We start from the raw sequence: 23,425 nt of genomic DNA on the forward strand, positions 1-23,425 counted from the left end.
TTTACTTCAATGAAAGGTTGGAACTTTGTGTTTCGTTTTAAATGAAAGATCAAAAGGATTAACAGTGCAGATTTAAATAAACTCGTTTTAAATGAAAGATCAAAAGGATTAACAGTGCAGATTTAAATAAACTTCTGAAACTAACATTTTTCCAACTGCTAAGCACAAAATATTCCAGAGGGAAACAGCCCTTGACATTTTCCATCTCACTGTCTCACCCTTTAAAGTAATCTAACATTTTGAAGTTGACTTCATGCCTCCCCTTGGGAGTCCTGTGCCCCTACTCAATTTCCTTTGTTCCTTTTTCAAAGAAAGTCTTTTCTGTCATTCAGCAAATTAACTTTCCCTAAAATATCTTGCTCTTTCTTGATGTGTGCCCTCTTTGGTCCTCAGAACCTCAAATCGAGCCAGTTTTTATATTCAGATGTGAACCTCTTAGTTTCAAGAAGCAAGTCGAGGAAGGTTTTTTTTAGACAAAATACAGTGCTGCTGACATCTAATGTTTATTATTTTTAATAACATTTCTGTAATTCATCCACTTAAATAAATTTAGTGTAGCAAAGCTGAATTTTGTGGACTTTTAAGGTGTATTCGGATGTAGGCCATGTCACTCAAATACAGAATGTTTCAATTCTTATATCAGTAACACTAAAAGAAGGCTTCTATGGCAGTGGTTTCTCAACTGGTTTTGCTTCATGACCGATTGAAAGTGGTGACCCAAAATAGTATTAGTTAAACAGTTTAGCATACAAAATATGAACAAAAAAGCAATCATTGGAATTTAACTATTACCTTGAAATGCATAGGCCCAACAATGTGCAAAATATTAACATAATAGGAATAAATAGGAAAATGAACAATTAAAGGCACAAAGAGTGATTTACTTGCCTAAAACGCAACTGACCATTAGTATTTGCCACAAGAGACAGATGCATTTGCACAAAATAGCATGGGCTTTCCAAAGCTGTCTCAATTGTTGTTATTTGAACTTGGAAATGAACAGAGACGTCAATATACCTTTCACTAAAACAAAACAAAAAGACTCCCTCTAAAAGGTCAAGCTGATTTATAGATGATCATGAACTTTAAATGTGAATCAAGACTTCTTAAGGTAGAAAAAGTAGGAAAGTCTTAAATCAAAATAATGCGATGGGTCATTTAGGACTCATTTACAGTTTAGGCTTACATTGTGTATCACAAGCTCCATCAGGAATCGTCCAGATGATCACTGTCTCTGTCTCCTCACTGTGTGTCACAGATTGGTGGTTCCTCCAAGCTAAACTAATGGATTACATCACTTTGCAGTCATGGATATTTGGAATGCTGCTCTCATTCCAGAGTCAGTCTGCAGGAAAGGAGGGAAGAGAAATGAGACCATCTCCAGCAAATAAATGTATCCCTGTGTGAGGAGTGGCTCTTTGCCCTCATTGTCCTCAATGACATCATTGCACATATGGGATCTGAACGCTCATTCAACACATTGGTTTTGGATAAAGGGTGGCAATTTTCCACCAACCCCTTCATCCTTAGACTTTAAAAAAAAAAATTCAAGTCCCAGATTGCTAATGTTGTTTTTGAATTAAAAAAAAAATGTGTATGTTTTTTTTAAGCCATTTTGGACCATGTTTATGTTGTATTACCTATGTCATTATACACATTTGTGTCCTCATAAACCATACATGCAAGCACACACACATTTGGTTTCCATGTTTTATGGTGACTTTGCATTGAAAACTTTCTGCATTTTTACATTTTCAAAAAGCACCATAAGGTAAGATCAACAAATATTTTTGGCATTGCAGAGACATTTTGTCCCCGAAACAGGGTTTGCCAGGACTACTACACGCGCGCGCGCACACACACACACACACACACACACACACACACACACACACACACACACACACACACACACACACACACACACACACACACACACACACACACACACACACACACACACACACACACACACACACACACACACACACACACACACACACACACACACACACACACACACACACACACACACACACACACACACACACACACACACACACACACACACACACACACACACACACACACACACACATACACACACACACACACACACACACCTTTCCTACAGAAAGAGGATGCTCATTACTGATCATAATTCCCATTACATAGCAGGGTAATAAAGTTTCCTGGAAAAAAACAAAAAGGTTATTAAATGAAAAGATTACAGTATTTCATATAAAAAGCCAATTTCCTGGACACTGTTGATAAGGGAAAATACATTAAATATGTGTCAAATATAAATTTATTAGGCAAGTCTTTTGAAGCAGGAGTGACTTCCAAAAATGGAACATATTCTGCTGAATGATGAAGTCCTGAAGACAAACTTGAGTCTCAACATATCCATCGCAAAACTTTTGATGGTGGTGGAGAAAGAGGACTGTTGGTCAATTGGATGCATCCAGCCTCTTAAACACACTTTATCTATAGCATGCAGACCTGATAATAAAGAGCATCAGAGTGCATATGTACTCGAGTCATCAACTGTTCGACTCACTGTGAAATTAGGATTAATGAACTGAACATGAGTTCAGCAAGAAGTCAACTCAAAAAACGGAAATAACTTCTCTATCCACTTGCTTCATTCGTCCTTTTCTCTCTCTTTTTTTACAAGTTCTCCTCTTATCAGTCAGCTGGCAGTAAACACATACACTTATCTCGGTATGTGTTTATTTTAACACAGTGCTTCCTGGAGGGCTCAGTAGAATTCCCCTCCAAAATATGTTGCATTGAAATTCACCAGGGCTCTTTTATCGCCCTCATAATGGTGAAATCATCGAAAGGAGCACTGAATGGTGTGTTGATGGCGGTGCAGAGAAGAATCATTAGCAAAGTTCTGCATTGCACATCAGCAGCACTGATTCCATCAACACAGCATTGAGATGAGCTGCCATTTAGGTGAAAGAGAAAATGATGAGTGTTTGTGTTTGTATTCATCAGAACATGCACTAAATCCTCAATCACACAGTGTATGTAAGGGGGAAATACATTTGAGGCTCAATGCAAGAAGATGGATTTTCCTGCCACTGCAGTCATCAGCCGAGGCCTTGCCTGCTTCAGCACAGCTGGGCTAGTGGGGTCTCCTTGGAGCGGCTCCAGACTGGTGAGCCACCAGCCAAAGTCCGGATGGAGCTGTTAATCAAAGTGCCACTAACACAGCCATCCATCTTCAGGCTGGACGGGCTACTGTGGCCTAAACCGTGCCCCTCTACAGCTTTTCCTCTCTGGTGTGAACAGTTTCATGAATGCAAATGTGTGATGCTAATTTAGAAGAAAGGTTGTCTGTTATTATTTTTAAAACAATAATGTAAATCAATGTAAATCTCTCTCACCCAAAAATACTGTGGCACTACCATACAATGATGGCATCAGATTATTACCATATTATCACAGTAGCATGTTATTTCTACTTAATAATAAGTGTATAATAATACATGTTCAAAAAACATTTTGTTATAGTGACACATTTTTCTGCATGAGAGTGTAGAACGTGTATATAAATTGTGTATATAGCCTGGAAAGAAAATGTTCAGCATTCATAATGTCAATGTGAGAAGAACGATGGGTGTAAGCACAGCGAGAGAAGGGTGATGAAGTGTGTTGTGATCTGTTCATATTGATTGCATGACTCATTCCACATAGTGGGTAAGAGCTTTGTTGTTCTACAGAAAAATGCAATGTTTAAACAATGTGTTTGAGGTGATAGTGCATGCCAGATTCATTGTGGACAATGTGGAAACAGCTTGTCACATAATAAATTGGCGGCTTGTTTACTAATATTCAACCTGACTTTTATTTTGGAGTTATCGGTTATCAAAAAAAGATGTTCCGTTCAGCAAGGTGTCAACTCCTCCCCGCAAAAACGTGATCTGCAATCAAATAAAGTTGTTTTATATAAGAGGTCACACAGACACTTTTGTGATAGGTGGGATTTACTTATAGACTGGGTAAATCCAGCCTGATCTGCCGGCAATTTGATTTCGCCCTGCAACTCAGTCTGGAAACCTGTACATTCATTTCTACTGCTTCTGTTACACTTTTGCGGGAACCAATCACAGACTGGCTTATCCACCTGGCGCGCAATTGGCGGGTTTAACACGATGACGGATAGAGAAGGGATGGATCTATGCCCGTTGATCACACCTCTTGTGGTCTGATTGGTTGAAGGACTATCCAATTGCATACAGAGTCATTTGAATTATGCTCGCTTATCACGCCTCTTGTGCAGTAGAATACAGAGCAGACTCCCCAGACCAATGTTCAATCTTAAATTGAGCTAGGTCTGGTGATAGCCAGACTAATGGAACTGCACATTCAATAGAATCTGCAAATGATACTGTTAAATGCTTGAAAGTGTTCAATAAGGCCATTATATATGATTGTTTTACGAAACACGTGATTCAAGTTGACAAGTTGGCTTTCTCCAATGATTCAAATGCCAAGATTGTCATTTCCTTTAACAATCTCTGGTATTACACCAATTTTTTTTTTTAATCAGGGGCTGTATTTATGAAACATTCTTAAAAATCTTCTTAACTGCTATTTTCTTCTTATTTCTATTTTAAGAAAAATAATCTTATTTCTAATTTTGCATTCATTAAGAACATACCTAAAAAAAAACATTTCTATATTCCTAAAAATATTTCTTAAAAATGTTCTTATCTTTGTTCGCAAGCTTGTTCTAAAATGTAAAAAGAATTTGAATTCCTAAAAAGTACCCAAAGTGCTTTACATCAAAAGACGGAAATCAAAATAAAAGTGACATACATTAAAACAATAACCTCATAGTTGTCTTTAAGACCCAAAGGTAAGATGTTTAATAAATGTATTGGGTTATTTTTAAATACAAAGCATTACAACACATTAAAAGCAAAAAGATACATAAGCTGTCACTGGGGCGGTAACCTTTCAAAAGGTTCACCTTTGTACCTAAAGAGTGCATATTAGTACCTCAAGTCCTCAAAGGTACATATTAGAATCTTTTTAAAGGGTACCATCCCAGTGACAGCTTTTGTGCCTTTTGTTTCTGAGAGTGCACTATAGCTACATACAATATATATTACTAATTGATAATATAGCTACACAATGATTGCTCATGATTATGTGATGTGATTTTTTTTTTTTTTTTTTGCTGAATTAGAAATTCAGTAACTCAAACATCAAAAAAGTAAAATAAAGAACAGACAGACATACATACAAAAAAAAAACAGAGCAAAGAGCCAGGGGTAATATAATTTACATAATATAAAGTTATACTTTATACTTTTTAACAACCAAGCAAAAGGTCACAGAGCACACAGTCAACTAGGAAATAATGAATTATAAGACAATCTTGTGGATTTTAAAGCTTTAACATTGCTGGCGGTTGTAGATAATACTTCAAATCTTTACAAAATATAATAAATAGGGGCTTTATTGACAAATAAGACAATTAGACTAAACTATTTGAAAAATGTTTGTCTTTTAGATTCTTATCAACGTTATAAAAACCAAACAACACATCTTTATGCAACAACAACAACAACAACAAAAATGTCTAAGAGTGTAGCACGTAAAAGATTTTTTCCCCAAAAAATTGTTACATGGACACATTCCCAAAAAAGATGAGGGACAGGCTCATACCATTCCACAAAAGGAACAAAGAGGATCCTTATCTGCAAACATTTTAATATAAAGATTCACAGGGTAAACTTGATGTAGCAATTTAACCTTATTCGTAATTAAATATTTATAAAGACCACACACTCTTCCAGGGAATATCATGAAGATAATTACTCCAGTGAAATACAACAGAATGGACAGTAATTATATCTTTCTGAAAGAGAATCTTTCTATTCCTGAGAGAAGGACTGCACGCAAAGCTCATTTTTCCTATCGCTGTTTCACAGGGATAAGTCAAGGAAATAAAGGAGAGTAAAGACTCAACTGAGTTTTTTGGAATTCCATTGGCAAAGTCACGTGGGGTGCAGGAATACAATATTTTGTTAACTCAGAATAAGAAAGTAAATGACCATTATTATTTAGAAGATAAGAAAGAATATTCAAATTTTTTTTAACCAATCGAGAAAAAAATAATAGATTTATTAAAAAATATATATATTATGGTTATTCCAGATAAAATAACGGTGGGATTGAAATTTATGTGCCAGGCCAACAGCACTTGTTTGTGGACGTTTGATCATTTAATAGGTAGTTTAGAGATATTATAATTACATAGGCCTACCAACAAAAATAGGAAACCACTGACTATTCCCAACATAATTGGAAATAGAATTCCATAAGGAATCAGGACATTCACAAATTGTTTCAACCAATTTATCTTAACTGTTGAGGAAGAGAAGTCAAGAAAATGTGGACCATGCATGATCATAGCAGTTTATAATGACAGATTAGTTTTTATATAGCCTAGTGTCTCCTGTGTTTCCAAAGAAAGTCAAAAAGCATTCTTTCGACCTCAACACGGATAGACTTGTCCACATACATAGGTTAGTCTGGAAATACCCAGACCTTCCTCTTAAAGCAATCCCTTTGGAGTCAAGAATAAAAAAAAATCTTAGCTTTATCAACTACTAGATCAAAGATTAACCTAATATTGTCATCTTTGCGAATAGTTATACACAAGTAACATAGGCCTAGGCCTACATGAGATGTTTATGTTACTTGTGGGATATTATAAAGGGAAGAGACAGAACAAGACTTCATGGCAAGCAGTTCACATTTATCTAGATTCTGACTCTTTGGAGAACTTTAATATGATTAATAGCAACAGGGATCTGTGAATCATCTTTTAGAAAGAGAGGGGTGTCGACAGCTGGCTTATGATAATGTGATTATCAGCTTGATATAATTTAGCTAAAAAAAAAATAATAATAATTCACACGTCCACTACGACCGTATTGGATTTAATCCAGTACGTAACCGCACTACAGGGCAGGCTAAAGGCTCAGCTGTAGCGAGGACAAATTGCTCTGAGCAGGGTTTCGCTCATCTCTCTACGAGGTGTGAAATGCAAAACCCGGAGTGGAGCTTCAGCCGATTGATTACAAGAGGCAGAAATACAATATTTGTCACTCCAGTCCACTCCTTTACACAATCCATACTCAAGTCCGGCTTTCAGTCTTGGTTGATATGACATATGTGACACCTTGCTGGGGTGACACACAAAAGTCTGATGCATACATTGCTTGATTTGAGTATGTTTATTGAACTGTTGTATAGAAGAAACATCAAACTTGCACTGGTGCCGTTGTTCTGAATCACAACGACAGTGTTGCTACCGTTAGAAAGTATCAAGATTAATAGTTTTTCATATAGTAGCCTAAAAATAACGGCTTTTTATTCCATGGCCAAATACCATGTTTCTTCTCAACCTGAAGCCTGTATTGCTGAGCAGACCCACAGTGCTGGACAGTAGCAGAGTGTGCGCGTGGGGAGAAAAACACGTCCATGACATCATCCGCCTTGTTGTGATTCCCGATCCCACCGGGTTCATCTCGTGGATGCAATCACAGGATTCCCACACTGATTTCCCCCTTGTGCAACTTCAGCTCTTCAGTAACGGTCTGATGCTCCCGCCCGCCTTGGTTTTACTTTAAGACTTGCGATATTTTTTTGTTGCGCTCCTTGGTTTGGCTTTCGACATCGCCATTGTTGGGTTCAGCAGAGTTATGAGGAGGACGACTAAGAGATGCTTCCGGTGTAAAAGTGATATCTTTATGAAAGCTGTCGCGAGGAAGAGCTGTCCGCTGTGCTCATGCGATCGAGGCTATTGTTAGACGAGATGAAACGGTGTCGGTTGGCGTGACACACCTGGGATTGTTACAGCAGACCTCCAAGCACGTATTTCTACTGTTCCCCACATCCACCGTGCCTGCAAGCGGAAAGGAGTCGTTGGTTTCGCCGAATATTAGTTAGAGAAGCCATTCTAGTGTATGTTATTTCATGGGGATGTGTTCAAGGCAAGAGAGGATTCAAAAAGACGTCGACATCGTAATTCAAAGGTGTAAGGCAGAGAAAGACTGCCTGTTTTCTGGTGAGTTTCCATTGTCTTTTATTAAGAGTAGCGTCTTCCTTTAACAATTGCTATAGATTTACTCAACACAATTGACAGGCTGACAGTCTCACCGCTGATGGCTTTATTTCCTCCTTCACACCAAAGCCAGATATGTTCAAAAACACGTATGTGGCTAATGTGCTCCAGCGTCCGCAATTTAATCTTTCCTGGACATTATAAATTATGCAATAATCAACTGCAACCGAGGGCCTAGCAAAACGTGAGCTGCCATTATTATTACTACCACATATTCTGCTTTTACCATCATCATAAAAAAGCATTAACATGGCTCTCAGGTGTTGCTTTGTGATGTGAATGATTTTTCAATCAGCTCACACGTTAGCTACTATTGTTGACCATCACAAATTTATTAGCTATCAATTTAATTCTCGTATATTCATTGTCGGTGGACATTCCCCGTTGATGTTGCTATGGAGACTACACTTGTTGAAAGGGACTTTTTTTGTGGTCCAGTGTGTGAATTATTCACACACTGGACCCCAAGTTTGTGTCATCTTGATTATCTGTTTGTTTCAGACTTTCGATTCTCCGACTCCACCTTCACGTTCACCTACTCAAAAGGACCTAAAAGGTAAATATAACATAGGCAGCTTTTCTATCAATGTAAACAACTGCTGTACACTGCCTGCTGGGTTTATGGTTTGAGTTAACTGTTTATTATAAGTATATTTTACAGTACTCTGATTACAAAAATGTACATCATGTCTTAATTTGATCACTCTTATGTTGTTCAGGTCCTAACTTGTTTCTGTGGAAAATTAAAAAAAAAAGCTGTTAGGTGGATTAACTCTATCCATTCACTTTCATTTTGACAAAAAGATGCTATGAAAGTGAAAGGAGAGTGAAGCTGTCATCCTGTCTAACATCTCATTTGTGCGATACTGAAGAAAGTTATATAGGTTTAGAACAACATGAGGGTGAGCAAACAATGACAACTTTAACTAAGTTGGAATAAGCCTTTAATAGGTGTCTCGGCCTAAATTAGACTGAGCATGTTGTAGTCAGTTCAGTTCATGCAGGTTCTCTTTTCCCCTCTACCCCATCAATAAGGACAATAACCTAATTTCCATTGTCGCTGCTCAATTTTTTAGTGGTCAGCAGTGCTTGTGAAATGCTGTGCATTGATAAATATGTACCACCTTTAGAAGCATGCAGTCTCTTAGCTGCACTGTGATTAACAATAGATTGTATTTACATATAATTAATTACCTGTACTCTGTCATTGACATTTTAGACATTGACAGATCACTTTCACAGTGATGAATAGGCAGCTATTTTTAGCTGCTATTTCTCATAAAAAAAAGAAAAAAGAAATGCATTATTATATGCTAGAAAACAACATGGAGCACAAAGAAACTGTCTTTTGGAGATGATCTTTCTCGTTTATAGTGCCAACTCTTAGAATCTGAATGTACCATATACTCATCGCTCCATTGATCATGAATGCCAGTGTGTTCAAGTGTGGTTGGTTTATTTACATGTCACTCTCCAGGGCTCACACTCACACTTTTTTTTGTGTACTGATTTAGCTGAAAGCTGTGAAGATTTGATATGTGGTCTTTGATGTCAAATTTAAATATAAAGATATTTGATATGTAGCTTGCTGACTTGTTTGGACAACTATATAGGATTGATTAAATGTTGTAGAATGTCATTTACTTTATAATCTTGACCGGTCTTGACATAATACATAATACAACAATACAAGAAAAGCTTGTTTTTGAAAATGTTTGTTTTTATGAACAAAAGTGTATCTCTCTTAACGAACTACTTTATTGTAGTTAAGAATCTGTTTGCGGAAGTTCATGATACTTTCAGTTAGGGGTGGTTGTGGGTTAGTCTGTGAAAGCTTGACGTCAAGTGGGCACGTCTCCTCTTACCCACTCTAGTGTCTAATGCACAATGCACAAACATGAGATGAACACCATTGCTCTAATTCTCAAAAGGGCAGTCTTTCCAATCTATTGACCTGCTTACTACAAACTCTCAGCCCCACCAACACAGTATTTAGACTTTTCCACCAGATTGAAATGAGAGATGGACAGCAGTTTTTCTTTGGCAAAGTGAGGCTTGCAACCTCATTTAACAATGAAGTCAGATGAGATACCAAACTGAAATTTTAGCTCGAGGCCATTTAGATGAGTAATACCTCCAAAGCTACCAGACCTTAGAAACAAGCACTGGTATAGTTCTTCCCTCCCTATAGTCATGCACATTTTATGATAAATATGCTAATTAAAAAATGAGTTGTCCAGGAAAGCACTTTTGGCTCACTGAAGCATTACCAGTACCGATAAGAAGGTCCTCGAAAGATTTATGAAAGCCAAGTGGTGGATCTCGTCTTGCTCAATACAGTCTTCGAGTTTCATTTAGGGATGCACCGATATGAACATTTTGGCCGATACCGATAACCGATAATTCTTAATATTTGAAAGCCGATAACCGATATATTGGCCGATAAATCTAAATACAAATTTTAATAAACTCTGAGAGCCTGATTACAAAAACAAAAGGCTCACCATTAAAAGCCATGTCCCAAACACTTCAACATAAATCAAACCTATACACTACAGTAGCCTATTTGAACCAGTGTGAGATTCCTTACCTTTTCAAATTAATTTTACAGTCCTATGGCCAATTTTTTTTTTTAACACTTTACAATAAGGTTTAATTTTTGTTAGTATTAGTTAACCAACAATGAATGAACAATACTTCAACAGGATTTATTAATTTTAGTTTATGTTAATCTCAACATATTCAGACCCAAAGTTGTGTCTTTTAACATTAGGTATGAACTGTGAATGGACTGTTACAAAACATTTTATTACTAAAAGAAACAAAGGTTATTGCTCTCTGTTTTTTCATGATAGTTAATGCATTAATAAAATGAGACCTTATTTGTAAAATGTTACCAAAAATTATATTGTCTAAAAAATAAAAATAATATACCTAAATAATGCAAACAAGTAATTGAACAGCATTACTTAGGCTGCATAATAAAGAATCAGAATGCAAGTGCATGAAATAACCTCCGCACAGACGATAAAGAAATGGTTTTAATCAAACCATATTGTTGATGGAAATGATCCGAGAACAATAAAAGTGCTAATTATAAAAAATAATGCTTCTGTGTTTTTGAAAAAAAAAATATGTTTAATATTACAGTAATAGTAAACATCTTTAATATTAGTCTAGTCTATTAGGAATAATGTTGCTGTTTGAGAGCGCGCTGAAGCTGGAGAGAATGAACGAACAACCATAAACTGAAGCGCTTAGAAGTTTAATTAACAACTAAACGCATCATATATGAGAACAATCAGATATTTATACAAAATAAATATAATATTAGAACTTATATTAGCACAAAATCACGCATAGGTGAAGGGTTATTACTCCTGTGGATGCTCTTCCCCTGTTTGAGAGCGTGCTGAAACTTAAGATGATCACCGGTACAGTGAAGCACTGCGGGTTATTGACTTAACCAAACACATCCTATATGACTTTAATCAGATGTTTATACTACAAAAACGTAATATTACGACTTACATATGCTTAAAATGACGCGAATGCACAAGCGAACTTGACTGTGCTGGTCAGAATGCGTTGTTGACGCTTCCCACAACAGCGCGCTGAAAAACAATTAAACCCAGAGAATTCACTACGTTTTATAACAGAAATATTCTCATTGCAGTGTTATGTATAGGACAGTCCCAGTAGTTATTAATGCTGTGCATTTCTGTTTGAAATGCGCGCGCCGGTACAATTAAGTGCTTTACTGCATCGTTAATTAACTCAACCAAACGCATCCTATATGGGATTATATACACAAAATAATAAATATAATATTACAACTTACAATGGCACAAAAGGCTGTGAATGCACAAGCAAACTTGACTGTGCTCGTCATGAAAGGTGTAACTCCGTGGGCGCGCGCTGAAGCTAAAGACCGGTACAATGAAGTGCTTTACTGCATCGTTTATTAACTCAACCAAACGCATCCTATATGATATTACATACACAGAATAATAATATATATAATATTACAACTTACAATGGCACAAAAGGCTGTGAATGCACAAGCAAACTTGACTGTGCTCGTCATGAAGGTGTAACTCCGTGGGCGCGCTCTTCCCTCAACAAACGCGCTGAAACACAACGCTCTTTTACAGCCTATTCTATTCTCATTATCATTTTATGTAGATTATAGAAGACTTGCGCTGCACATGTTGCACATAACTGTATTTTCCTTTTCGAAGTGATTCCAAACATATTTAGAGCAATTCAAACCCATCATGGTGGACAGCGCGTCCGTCTCAGCTGAAGGAAATAATACATTATCTATCGGCTTGACTATATCGGTCAAATTTTCTTATTGGACCGATAACGATAACATCAAAAATAATCATTTATCGGCCGATAACGATATGTTGCCGATATATCGTGCATCCCTAGTTTCATTTACTGTTGGTTAAAAGTGGTTGGTTGTATTATAGTTTTGTTTTTTTCCCCATGTGTTTTACCAAATGCAAACTCTGTTCATGTATTTGGCAATTCTTAAAAATATTATTTATTTTAAAAACTTTTATTAATTGTTGCACATGCAATACACAAGCAACATCACTCATTTGGTTGTCTCAGGAAAAATGTAATCCGTTTATGTGTCCTGAATTAAAAACAGGGAGGTCCTTGTCATTTTTTTTTTGTTTGAATTGGTTTGCAAGTGTCACTCTTGTTCTTAGAGGAGGTGCCTTGCATTACAAGCAGGAAATGAGCCGACAGGCTCTCTATGAAAAATCATTGCACCTTGCCTTATAGAGGAAGTAGCACATTTCCTGTTTGTAGAGCTGCAACCTGCACTCAACATCTTTCACTAATGGAACCGTGTTTCCTTGTAATGTAGACATGGCTATATTTTTTGTACCTTTTTTGTATTTTCTTCACAGAAAACAAGGTAGCTGTAATATCTGATATGCCAGACAACCCCGATATTTGATACTACAAACTATTCAAAGATGGATATTTGCACGGAGATCACTTTTGTTTGACTAAGTTAAAGTAGGTATAAGATATTTCACGTAGTGAAAAGAACAGACAAGCCCATAATCCCAGAGATGCAATAGTTTCTCATGAATAATCCATCATGGCCAAGATCAACACAAATTATGTTTGAATTTCATCATCTTGGTATAACTGAATTTGCATAATTACCATGAGTGCTAAATTGTGGCAAGCTCTAATTCAAACAAATGTTGTTGCATTAGATCCCGATACTGGCCGACCACTGGAAATAAACTTTGGGTCATTTGGTATACTACATCAAAAAGATTTATTAATTCAGGGAGTAGATGAGAAAGTTCCTTAATATTTTGAGATCTGGCTTGCATGGTAAATGTTATGTATTGCATCTGTTATATTAGCATCAAAAGCAGAAGTAGTTTGCCATGCTCACACTACGTTGGGTTTTTGTAACGGTTTTTAAGGCCAGTTTAAGGTTATATAAACCACAGTATCTGTCTAAGTGCAGACTTCACAGTTACAAACTAAGCCAGATACGTTAATATTTGCTAACAAAATGTCTGTGTAGCTGTTTATGTATGTATATTAGGTAGAGATGCTCCGATCAGCATTTTTGGGGCCGATCACCGATTACCGTAATAATCAGATATTACAGCTATCATGATCTGCCGATTGCCGATCACTGCCGATCACAGAATGGCAGGGGAATGGCAATCTTTTATCTATAATCTTGCAGAGTTTGCACCATTTGTAGAAATGAAACTAACTCTAAATTAACTGAGTCAAGATCTTGAAGAACCACCAAGTGTTTATTTTTGAAAAAGGCCATCTTTCCCAAATAAATGTATATAATAAATGTATATAATTATCTCACCTAAATATTTGATCATGCAGTGCATTTTTGTTTTTAAAAACAATTTTTTCAGGTAGGTCTAACATTAGTATTGAGGTAAGAAATACTAAAGACATTTAATAAGAAATCAAATGTAAATTAATAGTGGTCTTCCCTGAATAAATTAAATTAGATTAATCCTTACACTTAAGGCTGCAAAAGTTAGTCATTCAAGAGCAGTGAGTGTCATAAAGGTTCATCAAACAACACAAGACAAAGAGAAACTCAGAGACAGCAGCAGTTTATTCGACGGCTGTCACTTTGAGCGAACACGGATACGGTTACAGTTGCACAAACGTTCACTCGCGAGTCACGACGGGGTTTACGTGCACACTCGTCAAGACGGTAATTTAGTACATACATTTGTGTGTATCTGACCATTTCAGCTTACAAGCTTTTTGTGAGATGGCCGGTGTGTGTGTGTGTGTGTGTGTGTGTGTCTCTCCAGACCGGTTTTGTGCGGTTTGAACACTGGCAAGACTTAAAAATAAATGCAAATGATAAACTTTAGTGACGATGCGACACTGCCTCGATTGTGCAAAGTGGCAAATCCTGTATCAACTGTGCAGCTCGATTTTAGTGCACATGCGATGCGCTGATGTGAAGCCATTTGAGCATTTTGAAAGGGAGAGAGAGAGCGCGCGCACGCACGCGGTGATTCACACGCGCTGTTTGTGAACTTACGTCCCACACTACAGAACGTTTTCAAATGACTGCGTAAGTTATTTAATATAGACATATGAATTGTACCTCACCTTCAGCATTATAATTATTTTACCCACGCTGGAAAGAGAATGAGACGGTGTCGCTGCATATCATGCCCTAGCTCTCACGGCAGGCACGGTTTTATGTGTGGTCAGCATGCGATCGGTTCATGAGATCGGCCTTTTTGGAGACCGCCGATCAATCATCCCAAAGCGATTATCGTCCGATCGAGATCGGTTGCCGATCGATCGGAGCACCCCTTGGGCTGTGTCGGTAAATGTGACAACCGCACCACCACCTGTGCTACTGGTTGAGTAGCACTGGCAGTGATACGCCAAAACATTTTTTTTTCTATGTGAATGCTGTTTTACATGAATATTATGACACGATTGAAGCACAACTTTGTTTACAAAATAAATAATAGTTTAGCATTTATATGCGTTACATCACACAGCCATGGAAACATTTGGATTTATGCCAAATGAGAGAGGTACGTGAGCCCACAAATGTAAGCTTTGTTACATTCAGTTTTGTGATCTGGTCACCTGATTATCAGCGAATTTAACAGTATTCCATTAGTTATTCTACTGGACATGGAATCTCTTGTTTCTTTTTCCCCAAATCTTTACTCACGCATTTTTGCTGGAGATTATAAACGTTTCTTCATTTGGTTTGGAATTAATATTACAATATAATTCAATATAATACAGAACTTATTTTGTGAAAGACTGCAGGGTTACCTGTTAACATGAAGGCAGCCCATGACTATACATCTTTAGAAAGGTTTAAGGATTTATTATAAAATAAATATTATAATACAAATCTGTGACAATATAATTTTTTTAGGAGGTATGCAAAATAAAAAAGTCCATGTCTTTAATATGAAATATGAGCCTCTTATGCATCCACTGTGAAAAACAAAAAAAACTCCTGTACACTTCTGTACAAACAAATGGATTATCATACACATTTCTTTAGAGAGAAGTATTAATTTTTCCATTTTTTTTTACTCAAAATATTATAGAGTGAGCATTAAGTGTCTGTTTAACATTAACACGTATGTTTTATTCATACTAGATACCTAAGGGCAGAAGTAATATAACTTATGACGTTTCAGGAAATCCCTAATGTGGACAAAGGCATCCAGCTTTTGCTGTAGCTGAATAAAACGAAGATGGAAACGCTTTGGCTGATTAAACATGAAGACAATAAACACACGACTGCCACAATTGTATTTGAGTTCAAGCCATCTCGGGTATTTTCATAATAATACAATATATTTTTATTGCAATGCTAATCGACATTTACTATGACAAAGCCGCTCTGGTCAAAGATGAGACGTCACAATTTTGGTGTCCGCTTCAAATTAAATTGACAAAAGTCATATTATGTACCTAAAAAACATATTAAATGCAAGTAAAGTATCTACTTTAATATTTCAAATAACTGTCAAAATAAAATATCAACATATGGGGGAAATAATGTTCTAAAGTGTAAAATTGTCATTCAGCATAATGGTCCGGACTTTGATTTTTCCATTTACATATTTAAATAAACATATAAAATACCAAGTAAAAAAAAAATTTGTTTTCTTCATTCTCAAAAAAGTGTTGGCTGCTATATTAATAGGACTGTTATTTTTTCTTTTTCAAGTATTTAAATAACATGGGGACTTTTGTCCCGAAAATGCAGTTTGTAAGAGATCATTCAGTGTAACAGGATCAAGAAGCCATTCTGAAATCATATAACATCTCACAACATAATACAACATATGTGACATCATCAAAATGAACCCTGAAGACCATGTGGTACTGCTGAAAAGGGAATTCATTGCTCTTAAATATTTGATTCCACCTTTTCATGGTGTGGGTATAGCCTAAGTTACAAAACCACATGTCATTCAGTAAAATGAAAAAGAAACTTATATTTAGGTAGATGTTGTGTAAAATTGTAATTAACTTTACTGGTCAAGCTCACTGTTTCATATAGGTGGTCAGTTGATGGCCTGCAATATAAGCTGAAGTAGAAGTTTCGTCATTCGGGGTAAAGTTATTTCCTTCAGTGTAATGCAAATTCTCTGTTACACCAGTGTCATCCATTACCCTGAATGACAGTATTACTCTATAAATAAAAATGTTAGCATCCTATTTATATTACAGATAATTGAGGAATGTTTAGCACTGACAAATATGTGTTAAACTTAAATATTAATATTTTAAGGCATTTTTGGTATTGTTTAATTGTGTTATTGATTCAGTTTAGATGCGCATGAACAGAGAGAGTTGAAAGACACTGTAAAATGCCAAAAAGTAAATGCAGACCCAGTAGCTTGGGAAGCACTCTTAAAACCCATTCACAACAAGAACAATAACTATTATGATAATTAAAATGGTTACTATATCAGCGTCCACACCATAACACTGTTCATTCTAAGCATGTACTGTAGTTTTGTCGTCTGATACTCTCTGTGCTGTTATCGGTGTGGACTCTACTATTATTTTCACATTTAGAATGATTTGTTTTTAACTATATCTTAGAACTAATTTTTTTAACTATGTCATTATCGTTATCATACTTGGTGTGAACTGGCCTTTAGCAAGGAAAAGATAAAGGTATTCAGGATTGTTAGAATAATAGCTTACCAATAAGTTCCCCCTCAATATGGTATGTCACAAGTTTAAGGGAGGGGGGTTTTAAGGGGGGGGGGGGGGTAATATTATTAAATAATATTATTATTATTTAATAATAATAATTTTATTATTAAAATATTATTATTATTAAAGGGTTAGTTCACCCAAAAATGAAAATTCTGTCATTATTTACTCACCCTCATGTCGTTGGACACCCGTAAGACCTCCGTTCATATTCGGAACACAAATGAAGATATTTTAGTTGAAAGCTGATGGCTGAGAAAGGCTTCACACAGGCCTCCATTGGCATTCAGTACATTGACACTTCCAAGATCCATGAAAGGCACTTAAAACGTCGTTACAAAGTCTATCTCACCACAGTGGCTCTACAATAATCATACAATGCGACGACAGTAGTTTTTGTGCGCAAAAAAAAATCAAAATAACACCTTTATCCAACTTGTTCTTGTCTTCCGTGTGCGCCTCCACGACGCATGCGCGAGAATATGACGTAGCGCCGGTGTTCGGGAATCGATGAAATACACACTTAAGCTCCATTTTGAGCACTACGCCGAGACCTAAAGCACGATCAATGTAGAATCCAACAGCTTAGACACGCGCGTCTTCCTCTGCTCGTAAACAAATCGCTTCTGGGTCATATGTCCGAACGCCGGATCTGCGTCATATTCTCGCGCATGCGTCGTGGAGGCGCACACGGAAGACAAGAACAAGTTGGATAAAGGTGTTATTTTGATTTTTTTTTGCGCACAAAAACTATTGTCGTCGCATTGTATGATTATTGTAGAGCCACTGTGGTGAGATAGACTTTGTAACGACGTTTTAAGTGCCTTTCATGGATCTTGGAAGTGTCAATGTACTGAATGCCAATGGAGGCCTGTGTGAAGCCTTTCTCAGCCATCAGCTTTCAACTAAAATATCTTCATTTGTGTTCCGAATATGAACGGAGGTCTTACGGGTGTCCAACGACATGAGGGTGAGTAATTAATGACAGAATTTTCATTTTTGGGTGAACTAACCCTTTAAAACTAATTTAATGATACAGACTAATACTAAAACATTGCAATTATGGGAACAATGGCAGTATCTCCCTTTTTGGCAAAATGTCATTCAGAGTAACGGATATATTTATGTAAAAATGAAACATACTTATTCTGAGCTGTAATTATTAAAATATATAAAATAATATGTGATACAACATTTTATTATATTTTAGTGATACAAAATTTTAAAAGATTTTAATTTCCTTACAAAAACGTCTTGCTGACAAATTGGTAAAACCTAGTGGTTTGAAGGATGGTGGCAAAGTCTAAAGATTTAAAAATTACAATTGAGTAGCATTTGTGGCTGCCGTGATCCTTAAATAGAGTCTTTGAATATGTCATCAAATGATTCCTGTTTTAAATATGCCTAATAAGATTTTCTGATACATAAATATTGTTACACTGAATGACATTTTAGTGGGTGTCTTCTGTAAATCATGGTAATTTTTTTTAAATAACTTTTTATTTTTCTGAGCAAAAAATCATGAGTAAGCAGGACACATTCTAATGTACAGGGGGAAAAAAAACAATATTTAAAGCTGTATTACACATTTATTTTTTTTAATCTTGAAACTCCCGTTTCGTCTTTGACCCCTCTTCACTAACACACTGTGCATATATTTATGTAATTAAATGAAATAAAAAAAATCGCAGCCTTTGTGATTTCATAATCGCACTAAGCGGATTAATGTCGATTACTCGGGCAGTCCTACCTGATTTCATCACATGTCTAGTTCCAGTTATTATCTTGTGGTAGTAGCTACTAGTTGTATATGACCTCTATGCAAACCACAAGGGAAAGATTCTCTCAGTGTGACAGGCAGTTGAAAAAATTATTATACAGTAGATGCACTGCTTAGACCTGCCTGTAGGGTTTTGCTCTCCTATGTTGGCCCATCCCCATGTAGAGGTTGTTTGCTTTCACTGAGGTCTTTGCATTTCATATACACAGTAATACTTTGTATCTCTCTTGAAGAACAAGCTTCAGAAGCTTCTGTCTTGGCATGTGACCCCATTTGTCAGCGATTTATAATGCTGTTCTTTCATCTTTCTTTACCCCAGAATCAAGCCAACCAGGGTAGGAGATGCTAGCTGTAATTACCGTGTCATTTTGGATTTAGATAAATGGTGGTCTGTTCCCTGAAAATCTGTACATTTGACATTAGAAATGGACACTTATTACCTTAAAGCACTATTTGGACCCTGTAAACAGTTCAAAAAAATAAATGACGAAGAAAGTCTGAGTTTCCAAAAATAACAGAAATAAATCCACTCGGGCACCCAGCCTTGCACATTAAAATGCAAACTCAAAATCACAGTCCAAACGTGTAAAGTCTCTCATCATGCACTTAACCTCCTTATTGCCACTCGTCTCTGTACTCGTTCCCTCGCTGCAGACTTCGCTTTACCACATCCCCCTCGTAACAGACCCTTAAAATGTACTTTCATTGGTGTAACCCAAAGTAGCCTACTTGGGTTGTTTCCAACCTGGAAAAACATGCCTCTACCTTCAGTACATGTTTGCAAAACTAAAAAAAATACCTCGTCATTGCAATTTCTTGCCAAGTTAAACATCAGTGGCAATAAAACACCAACTTTTGTCACTTTTCAAGACTTATTTTAGCACACTTACTTGCACAATACTATGGTATGACCTCAAAACACATTTACCATAGTGCATGATTTGTAAACGAATACATGTTGATGTTTGGTCCATATGTATTTCTTTTCCGATCTGCCGCGATGCATACAAAAATGAACTTAAGACGTTACCAGATTCATGTTCATCTGTTTTGGATAAAACTGAACACTCTTTTAATGGAATTTGCTGGACATATGACTGTGAAATAAATGTAATATTTTTTCCAATAAGCTTGGGTTGGTTGTTTCAGTCGTAAATGTAAATAAAAAAAAAAAAATTCCCACTTGATTAAATACTTGTTTTAGATGTTACCACATTTTTTTCGGTTAATTGACAAAACATTTTTATATTTTTGAGGAAGTTCTGTTGTAGAAATTGATGTTTAGCAGTAAAAATTAATTAGATACATTTTAAGATAAAAAAGAACGAACATTAGATATTGGGCATATATCTATTTTTGGGCCTGTGAATATTAAGAAGGCTTTGTGTGATGGAGCATAAGCATGAACCTCCCCGATACACCCGAACTAAACTAATGCATTTTTGCATAGTCATTGGCCTTTTGCAGATGTTTAGTGTGCTTGAGAAAAATGTGTTCATGTGACCTAAAGAAAAAAAAGTGTATCATGCATAACACAATCCAAGTTATTTTTAAACAATACCAGGTGTCATTGTGAATAATGAGTTTTGTGAGTGGCACCATCCTGTGTGAGACCCCAGGAGGGGTTTCACTTCCACTGAATCAATCTCTGTTTGCTGTGTTGTCATCACATAATTACTTATGGGCTAGAACCGCTTTCTATGCCAGTAGTAGTCAGAGTCTACATACAGAATTGTTGTGTGGTTTTTTTTCATGAAGTTATTTACCATGCTTTTTAATGGCATGCATAAGGTCATTGACTCCATTAATTCCTTAATATATTTTCTCACATTGTGCAATGGCGTGAAAAAAACATAAGCATATTAAAGGTCACCTGCGTGTGATTATTATATTTTCACTGTTGCCAGATCAGCCTATATCAAGATAATTAATATGATTTTGGTAGTTTCAGGCTGATTACTATAAAGCTTTTTAGCAAGCCACTTAATCTCCACATTAATTCAAGATACTTCACACGAGACGGTGTCCTGTTGTCAACGCTGTTCTTTGCAACCTTATTTATTGGATTGCATGAAATGGAGACCACACTTTCCTTAATTACGTCTTTCTTTAGTGTTTAGGTTTAGCTGTATTCAGGACATTTGGGCATCACCTTTCTAGGACCTGATAGTCTCTTTTGTAAAGTGTTTGCCAAATCCCTTTTGTCACTTGGAATTTATATATTCCATTTGCTAATTTCTGGCAGGTACCTTTTGTGTAACCGGTTTTTATTATTGTTTATTTTAATGCATTTAAAGTGTCCGGTGTGAACACTAGGTTTTTCTGTCTTCACAGCATTGCATTTGACACACACACACACACACACACACACACACACACACACACACACACACACACACACACACACACACACACACACACACACACACACACACACACACACACACACACACACACACACACACACACACACACACACACACACACACACACACACACACACAATATGTGTGTCAAGTAGACGGGGGGTGTATTAGAATTGAGTTTCGGTGAGCGATGGACAGGTGCAGTGGGATCCCAAGGTCGGAGACCTCTCAAAATCTAATTTAAACCCAAATTTCGTACAATTTTAAAGCTTGTGGAGTTCATGCAGCTTGAGTGCTGCTGTCATTAAAGCAAAAACAGGATGAAATTACGGCCCATTGTCTATTTGTCAACAGTGTAGTCATGTATAAAGCCAAGCTCATACAGAAGTCACTTTCAAACCAAGCAGCATTCTGTTGTTAAATGCAGTAAATCCTCATGACAACCTTAAACCCATTGCGAAACCGGTGCGGGGATATTTCTGTCAATATTGTATGGTAAATGTGACCAATGACCATATCTTAAGACAAAAATGTATGTTAATTTTCATTTCAAAGTTTCACTGTATTTCTTGCTTATAATTAATTTTTTATAAATACAATGTAAAAGAGAAAGTGCCAAAATTAGCATTTTCACTGGTGGTCTCCAATGATTTTTGAAAAAAGGAAGTGTTTGGTCAGACTTTGTACTTTTGAGCAGTATTGAGTCAGGTACAATAAATGAAATGGTGACTTTACTACGCTGAGATCGAAACTGGTGCAAAAAAAAAAAAGACAAGAAAAAGAACAAACAAAAAAAACATCTGGACTTACTGTGTTCCATTAGGTGTCTGTCACATTACGTGAACTAGGGTTGGAACGACACGTCAACGTATTGATTTATGTTGTTTACACAATGCTTATGTTCATCCCTAATGTCCTGTCATGTTTCACACAAAACAAAACTTTAGTATTGCTAGTCTTGCAATGCTAATGACTAGTGTGGCAGGCAGCGCCGCTTAATACGGTTGCGTTCATACAGAGTTTTGTTTTTTTCGAGCGTGACAACCCCGTTCTACAATCGAACTGACACCTGCACATTTTCAGAAATCACAACCACTTTCTCGACAAACCTGTGCTGAATGAATGGAACTGCTCTGGCTCTTGTTGGTTGTTTAAAATATTTGATGGATGAACTCATGCGTCTATTGACTTCATTTAACAAGCTGTCAATCTTTGATGCTGTTGCTAAATGCGGTTGTGAGTCCTGAAAATGTACAGGCTCATATTAAGCGGCGCCTCCTCCATTAGCCTCTCTAAAGTTTGCTTTGTGTGAAAAATGGGGATTAGGGATGTACATAAATGGTGCGTAATCGATTACGTCGACACGTTGTTCCAGCCCTAATGGGAACTTAATATTCAAACTGTTTCTGCATGTTGATTCAGTGTGATGTGTCAGCTACCATACAGTATGAATGTGTCTGAGAACCAGTATAATGCACTGCAGTGTTGCATATATCCTGTCTAATGTTAATATTTTTGTATTTTTTGCAGGGTGACCTACTCTGTTCATGTCTCTGATGATTATCCAGGTATTGCACAAACAAAGTAATGGATTATTTGATAAATGCATAAATTATACCCCCAAACTCTAACGTGTGAGATAGATAGTGACTTTATATCTGTTACACTAAGGACCAATAATCATAACGTTAAACACCATAACACAATAATAAACACTATTACTACTGCTTTCTTAGGCATATATTAGGGATTTATGTATGTCATACTTTCCCTAGGGATATTCAAACTTGCCTTGTAACTCATGTTGGAGCATCTGTGCTTTTAGATGAATAATTCTTCAAATTGGGCAGATTGTTGCAAGAAATTACATGGACT

The 23,425-nt window shown here is 36.5% G+C and overlaps 1 protein-coding gene across 2 annotated transcripts in view; it reads left to right on the forward strand.

Moving 5' to 3' along the window:
- The first annotated feature begins 7,462 nt into the window (after positions 1-7,462).
- Positions 7,463-23,425, forward strand: part of parp8 (poly (ADP-ribose) polymerase family, member 8) — a 50,023-nt gene continuing 34,060 nt past the window's right edge. For both annotated transcript variants that reach the window (XM_079815131.1, XM_079815130.1), the window contains exons 1-3: positions 7,463-8,095; positions 8,654-8,708; positions 23,081-23,118. In XM_079815131.1, coding sequence (XP_079671257.1) covers positions 8,005-8,095; positions 8,654-8,708; positions 23,081-23,118 — 184 coding nt within the window. In that variant the 5' untranslated portion in view covers positions 7,463-8,004. The remainder of the gene's footprint in view (positions 8,096-8,653; positions 8,709-23,080; positions 23,119-23,425) is intronic.

This window comes from Gobio gobio, assembly GCF_949357685.1.
Source record: "Gobio gobio genome assembly, chromosome: 4".
NCBI classification, from domain to species: domain Eukaryota; kingdom Metazoa; phylum Chordata; class Actinopteri; order Cypriniformes; family Gobionidae; genus Gobio; species Gobio gobio.